The sequence below is a fragment of the Pelecanus crispus genome, chromosome 12 (assembly GCF_030463565.1).
Source record: "Pelecanus crispus isolate bPelCri1 chromosome 12, bPelCri1.pri, whole genome shotgun sequence".
Taxonomy (NCBI): domain Eukaryota; kingdom Metazoa; phylum Chordata; class Aves; order Pelecaniformes; family Pelecanidae; genus Pelecanus; species Pelecanus crispus.
Window position 1 is genome coordinate 22,331,487 of NC_134654.1, and position 10,883 is coordinate 22,342,369.

The 10,883-nt window shown below is 40.4% G+C and overlaps 1 protein-coding gene across 1 annotated transcript; it reads right to left on the reverse strand.

The window, feature by feature from the left end:
• Positions 1-644: 644 nt before the first annotated feature.
• ANKRD40 (ankyrin repeat domain 40) lies at positions 645-10,430 on the reverse strand. The gene is made up of 5 exons (XM_075720181.1): positions 10,252-10,430; positions 7,065-7,213; positions 5,512-5,985; positions 4,460-4,641; positions 645-3,114 (listed from the first exon to the last, which is right to left on the reverse strand). Exons 1-5 carry the CDS (start codon positions 10,428-10,430, stop codon positions 2,974-2,976), a joined length of 1,125 nt encoding a protein of 374 aa, XP_075576296.1. The 3' UTR covers positions 645-2,973.
• Between the last annotated feature and the right edge of the window lie 453 nt (positions 10,431-10,883).

A 10,883-nucleotide genomic window follows, 5' to 3' on the forward strand; every position in this document is an offset into this window, starting at 1 on the left:
TGAGTGGCCCCAACCAGTTCCTTTCAATACTTCCCCCAGGACAAGGGAGTTGAATGCTATGGCTTCAAGGCTGTGAGCTCTTCCAGGACCTTTGGTATCCCTGCCCAGGGCAACATTAGCATTACAAAATTCCTCTTCGGCATAAGAATTAAGAGTAACATGTATTTAAAACTAAACCTCCAGATGGCTTAATATAAATCATTAACTACACAATTTCTACCAATTTAGTAGACTCCACATAAGCCTGCAGGGACATGATTGGCACAGAAGTATTCTAATTTTGCTATAGCTCTCTTATGTATGAAGCCACTATGAGTAAGTCTCCACTTAGCGCTGAACGTGCATGCTGAGCACATGTGTATATGATTTATCTTATTTAACACTTATCACATATTATTTCAGGTTATTTTCTTTTGCAGAAATAAATATCTACCTTGTTATTGATAACCAAGCCTCCTCAGATAAAGGGAGTACTGTGTTTAAACAAAATTTGCTGCTAGAATCTGACAGAATGTCTTTTGCTTTAGTTGTTCACTTCCTCCACCAAGCACTCTAGAAACCCAGCCGGCAAGAAAAAGTTCCTATGTTTTTCCATAAGGAAAGTTCAGAAAAACGTTGAGAAGACCAAAATAATAATTTATTAATTCTTACAAATAATACTTCTTAAATAGAAACAAGAATCTGCAGCCAAGCATTCATTTGACATTAACATTTCATATAGCAGAGCACAAAGTAATGAATTATTTATCATACACAGTAATGTAATGATTATACTCTGATCAGATTGTTAGGAGTGTCAATAGTATCCTCTATGTATAAACTGCATAAGGTAGAAAAATATTCCTCTGAATGCATAGATAGCGATCGGCATCTGTGCAAGATAATCGGTGTAACAACGAAGTCACCAATCCAACAGCTGAGCTTTTCTCTAGTAGGTCTGGCTGGTTCATCCTGGTACCTGCATGGATTTAGCTGGCATTTAGACAGCCAAGGCCTAGTCCCTAGCTGTTCTGCGTGCCAGGGAGAATGCAGCAGACAGTGCAATACGAGGAACAACAATTCTATTACGCCATTATGCAGAATACATCACCAGCAATTTGGTGTAAAAAATAAGATATTGCCAGTGACTCAGACCACATTTGACCTCCACCACTTTTCAGAAGAGGTCATTTTGCTGGGACAAAGTGTTCTACTGTTAGCCTTAGGAGACTGAGCTTCAGTCTAGTTGGCGCACAGGAAATTCGGGTGTTTGCATGGATCTGTGCTTCCAGGTTAACACTGGACATCGGACTACAAGGCAGATTGGGAGAGGGCTGTCCCTTGTGTGCTCAGTCACTCCTGCTGAAGCTGCTTCCCTTTGCACAAAGTACTTATTTTTCACTGGGTGAGAAAGAGAGAGCACGGGTAAATTTGGGTACCAGTTCCTATTGTATTAGCTGTAATACAGGTGACTGCGCTGACTGCAGGGGAAGAACGAACTTCTTTACCTGCCACAGCCTCCCAGAAAGGAGACAAGGCTGTGGTGGATACCTGAAGTCATTTGGAGTGGTAAGAAGATATGATGCAGTTCTCACCTCAGCACTTCCTCAGCTGGTTGGGGTGGCTCCCATATAAATCCCATGTAAAGCCCATTTACAAGCCCACATACAATGTACAGCTAACTTGGGCTGTAAATTCTTATACAAGAAGACCATAAAATACTTTGGTTGCTCTAGTTTCCAAAGAAACTGGGGGGAAGGAAGGGGGAAGGCAAAGAAAAAGTGGGGAATTCAGTCCAGTTTGGTATGTTCTGTTTGCCTGTTACATCTCGTACGTTAGTTCGTTCATCTCATTTGTACTACATACTTTTACAGTTAGCTACCAGAATAAACTCTTCCTCAAATGCAGATGACTGAGTAAATACTAAAATCCTAAAACATTAGATAAAATCCAGGTCTTAAATACTTTCCAATTTATTTATTCCAGAATTTTATACCAAAGTAGTCTAATTCTGAATTTTAAGTAACAGGAACAGGAAAAGTGATTTTTCAGTAAGCAATGCGAGTAAACACAAGTCACTGGAAAAAAAAGAAAATACATTGCATAGGAACATCAAGATTTAATATCAGCCCAGAAAACCCTGGGCATTTCACTAGTTTCTTTTTACACAGGCAACTTTGAAGTGTCAAGATGTGATCTTTCTCAGGAATGTAGAGGTAAAAGGAAAATAAAATTACAATTTTTGTGCTCTTCAAAGTGGAAATTAAAGCAGCATTGGAGAAAAGCGTTTTCAATACAGTAACAAAAATAATATTTTAAATTGCACATGTCAATACTATCTATTGACAGACCACAATAAAAGGGATTTTGGTTGAGAGCATGTTTGTGATTTAGGTAATTACTATCACTTTTTGTTTTTAACCTGAGAAATAGGGAAGAGTGTAAACAGGGATTAAGAAATCACAGGTAATAAGTCACTTGACAGTATTTAAACTAGACATAGTTTTGTGCTTCTTCCACAGATTTAAACCCTTCTGGTTTTTAACTTCTAAATAAGATACGACTTAAAATACATGATCTAAGAAGTGAACGTTAATGGTAATGGATTCAGTACAAGTATTAAGTGGGTTTCATGGCAGGTTCTTTAGCTTGAGTACCTCTGCTACTTTATAGCAAACAAATTATTAGAACAGTTTAAGGTAAGCCTTTCCCTGAGAGCCGCTAACTCTACAGCATTTCAAGATTTTTGTGAGGAAAAGTGTTGCATTAACAGATAGTTCTACCAATACTTCCTTTGCATTAAGCTACTTTCATATCAGATTCATTACTCTTAGATTAACTAGAGGCTGTAACTGTGCGTAACATCTTTAGTTTATTTCAAGGTTAACAAAATAGATTTTTTTTTTTTCCACATCATTAGCCCTTATAGGTACTGTATTTCAAACATAATTTTAAAATGAGAGATACAAATCTTTTGTTTTATTCTTTAAACAATTAATATGTCAGTTCTGATGCCTTCTTGTTATAACCACTCCGTTCAGAAAGTGTTGGGGCTCTGAAAAGTAAGTTTTTGTCGCTTACTGTTAGAACAAGCTCCAGTTCTTGGAAATCCTGTAGCCTTGCAACATCTTTGTCCTTTAAATAAATACAATAAGTTGTTAGGTGATAAACCATCGTTCAGTTTTGCAGAGGTAGGTTAAAATAAGAGACTCATACTAACACAAGGTATGTATTTATGCATAAATATGACAATTCTTTACAGCAAACTGGAAAGCAGACATCCTGTTGCACCTTGTCTTTATTCTGGGATCCTATGCAGCTACTCACTTAAGTCTATTTTTAGAAGGAATGCGATACTGACGGTGAGTGCAAGTGATTAGTGGAATTACACTTGTAAAGATTTACTGCATGCCACCTCCAACTCCTCTTTTTTCCCCCCTTGGCAATTCTTAGAAACTCATGAATTGATTCTTGCCTCTACCCAAGAAGGTCCTGCATGCAGCTTCCTCTAGAGCGGCCCACCAACGCCATCGTAGCACTGGCTTAGGCAGGGTCTTTAGAGAGCAATGCCAGACACCCTCCCACAGTACAGGCTCGAGCTCTGATCCCCTCTGCAGCAGTACTCCGCTGCTAAACGCTGTTAAACAAAATTAGTTTTGTATCACCTCAAGGAACAGTAAGCATCCTGCAGTCCTACCCAGACAGCCTGAAGTAATTAGAGCTGGAAATGAAAAAACTCCTTTCAACAATAACCTAAGTTGGAAAGTGACAGGATTGCTTATGTATTTTTTTTTCGCTTCCTGACTAACAAAGAATAAGTCATCTTATAGTCAGTGAAGATGCAATACAGTGAAGTCTATTAACCTAGTCCTAATCAGATTAGCTCCACGACTGATGCCAACAATGCTCTAGAGGGATTTGAGAGTGAAAGAAAGGTCAACGGTGAATCAGTAAAACTGGTCAGCAGGTCCATTTTCTGTTTGCCGCACAGGTAAGCGTCACTGAAGTGAAAAGACAGTTGCACTCGGAGACCTGCCCTCAGAATAATTCTGAAACACCTTTCTGTTTTTTTTGAAAGGACTGCATACAGTCCTTACTGAACTAGCAAAACTCAGTTCAGTACTGCAGGCCTTTTAAATGCTGATGACAGGTCACAGTGGTATGGTATTACACTGAATTTAAGAATGTAGTAGAGAAATCAGATATTAATTGGGCTCAACACCAAATGTTTATGAAAGGAAATGATCAAGAAACTTGAGATTCTTTTTACTAAAAAAAAAAACCCAACACCTACTGAGTGCTGAAAATGGAAGTGAGGTTTTGGGTGGGGGGAGGGCATGGTGTTTGGGTTTGGTTTTTTTGTTTGTTTGTTTGTTTGTTTTTTTAAGATGGGCTTATGCAGGTGACCATTATTCTTTTTTAATGGCAACCTAAAAATCTTTTTTATAAGTTACTGCACTTCCAAATTTAGAGTTCTTACCTTTCTTAACATTGTGTTTGGTAATTTTCTGATCTTCTGTACATGCTCAGGGTTAACACCCAGCTCACGGCAACTCACTCGGAGCAGTTCCTTATAGGTCAGTTCTTGTCTGTCCAGTTCAATTTCAATGAAGTCATTTTCTCTAAGATTAGGGTTTTGTATTCTAATTTTAAGCACCAGTTCTATTAGAAATAAAAAGGTACAGTAATAGGCAGATGTATAAAGGAATTGGAAAAGATATCTCTATACTAACTTCTACATATTTCTATATTCTATTAACCTTGTCTGTATCATTTGGAACAATACAAGAACCCTCAGAAAGCAAACAACTGGACTTGTATGACCACAATTTTCATTAGATTGACTTTCATCAACCTACATGAAAAAAATCGTCACAAATCTAACACAGTGTGTGTATACGCATGTATGAACCTTTACTCATCTTACTGGATTTAAGCTAACTTAAAAGCAGAAGATTATACTGGTTATCAATTTCCTGGGCAATCCAAGATTGCTTTTATTGTTTTTTAATTATTTTGGTCGTCAGGCACTATGATACAAATGGATTCTTTTAACTTTTCCTTGCTAATTCATGGCATCAGGACAGCTTTTATTTGAAGAATGAAATTCCGAACGGAAATGGAAATCCGAGATTTACCTGCAGAAATGGCAGATCATGTAATAGTTCACCTCAGGCTCCGGTCTGCAGACTGAGCCATGGGAGGTTCTCTCTTGAGCTCACTGGCTGCGTACTCACATTCTTTATTTGAAGCTTGGAGTATGCTATTTAGAGAATTAGATTACCCTGGTGTCTGTATGCATTTATAGCATTTGAGACAAATAGCAAATGTTTTCATCAATATTTTAATAACAGTTCCAGCAGAAACAGGATATCTGCCTCTAATTCCCTTCAAACATTTCCTGAATGCTTATGCATAGGAACTGAAAATCTCTAGAAGTGCTGTGAATACATGTAACCCTGATTAGTCTATTTTCACTGTCCAAGATGACAGAAGTTCTAAGACAAAGTGAGAAGAGACTTTTACTGTTACCTTGCATATTAAGTGGAAAAGCTCCTGTGAAGAAAACCGGCTGAAATGCTGGCACAGGGCCCAGAGAGGAGCCGTTCTCTTGCTGAGGTACGGACTGATTTGATCCAGCTGGTGAAGGGGGACTTCTGCTCCAGGACACAGGTCCCTGGTACACTGGACCTTTCTGAAGGACAGGTTTTGAGTGTCGTGGTGCAGTACACCCTCTGGGCAGTGACGGCACGCCTCCGTTATCAGCCGCCTCGGGAGCAGCATTCCCATGCTGTAACGATGCACGTGTGCAAGTCTCCACATCAGGTAAGGAAGAAGAGTTGGTATCTTGTGATTCTAAGTGTGAGACCCTCCCATTCACAGGGGGATCTGGGATACTGTTACTCATGGTGTTATAAATGTAAGGGAAAGGTGGGTTAGCCAGATAATTAGGGATGATTGGCAGATCTGAATCTTTCTTTAAGTCTGGGAGTTCATCATCTTCCACTGTAAAACAAACAAAACAACATTCTCCAAGACTGATTTAAGGGGGAAAAAAAGAAGTATTGCTACTGCACTGTGGGGCTGCTTGTTTTTTTTTTTCCTGGTGGGTTTTGGGGTTTTTTTTATGGGGAGGGAGTGAAGTGTTAAAAGCATCACAGGATAAAAGATGAATCAAGAAGCACTACACCTTTTTTCTACGGTAAACAGAACTGTGCTCAGGTGTTGCAATACAGTAAACACAAAAGCAGAGTCTGATTCCAATAATTCTGGGGGTGCCATTTCCTTCTAAACACTGCAATACTTCTGTTTTGTTTTGATCCGTAGCTAGCACACTGTAACATGGTCTCTGGTGGTATAATGCTATCGTCTTCATAATGTATAAGGCAATGAAAAACAAAGGGTAATATGTTGTTCGATATTAAGGCAGGGGATAAAAGGAAAAGAACATGCAGTACTGGGAGAGCTGAAACATTACCAATTCAACAGCTGGGAGACAATAATGAAAACAAAAACAGACAAGGGAATACAAAGGGGAGGAAAGAGGTTGTTAATCGACCACATTTCAAATTACTTATCACCTCTAGCAGCAAAGCCTACTCCGCTCCAACAGTTACAAAACACAGTAAAAATGCTCTACCAATGTCCTTTAATGAGCTGTTTCTCTCTGGGCTGCTAATTTTCAATTTATTCAACACAGTGTCTAAGCTCCATAGAACATCAGGAAAATTAGGTGTTGCTCATATAAGGGCTTCATACAAATTTGAGAGATCTTCTCCCAATGCCCTTTTGAAATAGGAAGCTGCATCTATCTGTCACTGGTTTAATCATGGCACTTTTCAAAATACAGTTGTTCTAATTTTTTCAGTATTTAGGAAAAAGTTTGGCTACCTGGATATAGAATTTGTTGGTAATCCTCTTTTCTTAAACTTCTAGTTCTTACCAAGTAAACACTCTAGAAATCAAGTCACAGATATTACCCCGAACACGGTATCTTCACATGCAAAATAAAGATTGGAAGATCCGTTCTTTAAACAGCCTTTTACTAGTCTTTGACAATCATATCGCATAGCCAACAGGTTTACCTCCCAACATCTTCCTTATCTCTCTCTTTGACGTTAATTGGGCTGGCCTTTCTCCCTTCTTCGTGAGGATCTCCTTGTCAGCACCGGCGTGCAGCAGGTAAGCCACCACTGGAGCATGGTTCCGTTTACATGCCCAGTGCAAACAAGTCCTGCACATGGAAAATGTTAACAATGAAATCCTAAATTATGGCAGATTAATTTCCACTCGTTCTTGCTGCCTCTAAGAAGAACAAGACCTAATGCATGTCTAACATAAAAAAAGGTTTTAATTGCAGTCTTCCTTGGAAATTTGCACTGGTTTTGGAGCCTGCAGTGACACCTGCTGATGTAGTTTTCCCTTGCTCTAATGCTCTTGATACCAAGTTACCATAGTAGTATTTTTAAAGTTCAAGATATTTCAGTTTGTCATTTATTAGGCTACTAACTTTTCTGGAAAAATAAATATTAAAAGAAGGCTCATGTGTGCTGTTTTAATCTTTGAAAGAGTAAGTTGTACTTAAAACAGTGTGTGTGCGTGTGTGTATGTGTGCTAACAGGGATACCTCCCTGGGATGCTATTTTTACTCTTTAATTAATGCTGTCAGCACAATGACTTGCACTTTTTTGAAAGTAAATCATGTTTAAAATATCGTAAGCAGTTTGTAAGCATAGTTCTTTGCGCAGTTGCTATCTGCTGCACCAGCAATTCCCAAGCTTTCATCTGCAGGCAACTAGTTTTCTACAATCTGTAACTGATGCACAGAACTAATCCCTTTTCTAGTTTTTTTTTAAACTATTATTTGCAGTTGGTGACCTAGAGAGACATAGTAAAGAAACATCCTAAAAGCTACTGAGCTTATTTAGTGCTTAGTATTAGAGACCTAGTAGACTCGCACATTATAACTCGCTGTACAGTCTTGCCATCCTTCCCTATCCCAGGTTCCAGTGATGTTTGACCTTTCCCTAGCTTTTACTTTTTTAGTTCTCTAGCTGCAGCTGAAGGAGACTCTTTGGAAAAATGAACACACTTAACCCTTCTCCAAAAGAATAAAGCAGAGATAAATAACAAACTTAGGGAAAAAAAGTTTCAGTTCAAAGTTTAGCTCCAAAAAGCTTTTTCCACATTTTTAAGGAAGAGACACAGTCATTAGACTGCAAAGTTGTATCTTGACCAGTAACTCCCAACTTTCTATACAAAATTCTGCTCTTTTAAGTTTTCTTATGTAGAAGGATGTAAAGAAGAAAAGAGAGAATCTGATCTTTGGAGGCATACAAATTAGATAAAACCAAGAGAAGGCAAGGTGACTTGCAAAACCTTATTCATTGTTATATATTTTGTCTTAATAAACCTGTCTTGCCAGAAACAAAAGGCTCAATTTTACACTTACTTATCATTAATGTATCCTGATGGCAGAAAGTATCTCTGAATAATGAGACTAGTCACTGCAGCAAGAGGTTACGTAGAATTAGATCTAACTGAAGAGACATAAATGTAAGTGTGTGTGTATACATACTATTTTTTCTTCATAGACTACCCTAGGAAGGGTGTTACAAAATCTGTGTTTTGGAGGGGATATTGCTAGCAGTATTTTAAAATCCTGTATTTTCTCACCAAGGTTGGGCTGTGTATTTCAACTAGAAAGTGCCACTTTTAAATGGGATAAAAGAATTCTGTCAGCAGAAAGCATTCCTGAATTTTTAACACCAAACATCCCACAGAATCTGAGACAAGTGCCATGAAATTCAGACCATGTGTGGTTAGTTTTTCTGTGCAGTGTTTTCTGGACTTTTCACAAATATCTCCTTGTGAAACGAGTGTGAATAGCCTGCATGAATTCAGAAGTAGGGCACTGCTAAGTCATAAACTAGTTTGGACCAAAGTGGTGGGGAAAAAGTGCAGACAGTATGGCCGTGTTTGCTTTGAGTGTAAAATCTGCAGGTTTAGTTTAGTTAGTTAAGTTAGTAGTTAGTTAGTAGAGAAGGCATGTAAGCCTCAATAGCATTGGCCTCATTTTGGGATCCATCCCGACCATTTCACGTGGTCTCGTGCAGAGAGATACCACCTACCCACGGACCTGACACGCATCAAAATGTAAGTACTCAGCACCTCTTAACATCAGACATACCGAGAAGCTCATTGGAGAAATTTAAATTCTACAAGCAGATTTAAATAATGGCAAAGATCCATTTATTGCCATAAAAGAATAACGACCTGGTCATTTTTAACTAAATAATTATATTTTATGACAGATTTCTTTATCACTGCCAGTTTTACATACGAACTCATTTTGATGACAAGCAACTGTTTATCTTACTAAGATAATTCAATGTCTTATGAATCAGTTATCTTAAATTTTCACAAGTTCTAATTTTAATCACCACAATTTGAACCTCAAGTTCCAAGCGTCCCACGCTTCTCAAAATTGCCGATCGAAGTTTCATCTTTACAAGTCTAGCTCCTTTCCTAATTTTATTCTTCCTATTTTTAATTACAACTTCAACCACAATACAGCACAGTAAATACAGGCTGAATTGAACTTATGGAAAACAGTCTCCAAAAATGCCTGAGCATTCCCTGTAAATCCTGCTTCAAATAACATTTTGTGTGTGTGTGCGCGTGTGTGTTCATGTATAGAGTCCCACTTGTACAAGTGTCTATTACAGAAAAGTCTTGGGTTTAGTGTCGTCAGGTAGTATATGAATGAGATGTCAAAACCAAAGCATTTACATATATTATCACTGAATCAGCCTGCAAGGGAAAGTTATTTTCAAAGCTGATTTAGGAGTTAATAAAAAAATTTTCTGTTTAGACATGAACACATGTTGGCAAGCCAAGGTCTGCATTTTGACTGCATGTGCTGAGGCTGCCAGCATGCCCTTCCAAAAAACCAAAGCAATGTAAAGTAACAACATAGTGACCGGGAGCAGCAAACAGCCCAGGATCCAAGCGGGAGGTGGGATGAGGACGCGTGTTTGTAACAGCGGTTATCAGCTGCATCACCGTTTTTTCCTCTTTGGAATAGAGATATCTACATAGAGGAGTATTTGGCAGCGGATCGACCTTTTAATTTCATTCCAAATTCAAACGGATTTGGATTTCACGGGAAAGACCGAACCCACGGCAGCGTTAGCTCTGGAAAACCTGAGGGGAAATCCCTGTCAAGCAGCGGGGGCCGGCGGCCCCGGCTCGCCCGGGAGGGAGCCTTACCAGCCGTTGACTTCGTTCTGGGAGTTGAGGCTGACCCCCAACTCCACCAGCCTCTGAACCTCCTCCGCGTCCCCCAGCGCCGCCGCCTCCCGCAGCCGCTCCTGCCGCTCCCGCTCGGCGGCCGGAGCCGCCATCTCGCCGCGGCCCCCGCCCGCCTCCAGGCCGGGGCGAGCTCTCATCTCCCCCGCACCCACCGGCCTGGGAGAAGGAGCGGCGGGGGCACAGCGCGGCTCCCGCCGGCGCCAGCGGCAGAGCGGCGCTCGGTGTCACCCCCGCAGGGGTCCGGGCCGCGCTCCGCCGGGGGACTCTATTACCGGTGGCAACCCCGGCCCGGGCGCGGGGTTCCGGGCCACGGCCGTTCTGGAGCCTCGCGGCGGCCCTGCCCGGGGACTGCCCGGCCCCACGCGGGTACGTGGCACTGCCGAAGGCACCGGGGTGGCATTTGGTGTGGATGTAACTGCATACTACACCGTGTCTCCTGCCCTGTCGTTTGTTCCTGCAGGCTCCGGAATCATGCGGTTGTCCTGTCTGGGAAATTCTCATCATCTTTGAGCGTTCTCAGCAAAATCAATGAATCCCTAGAAAAAAAAAATAACAAAAAAATCAACATCTGCCTGCAAACCAGCTGGAAA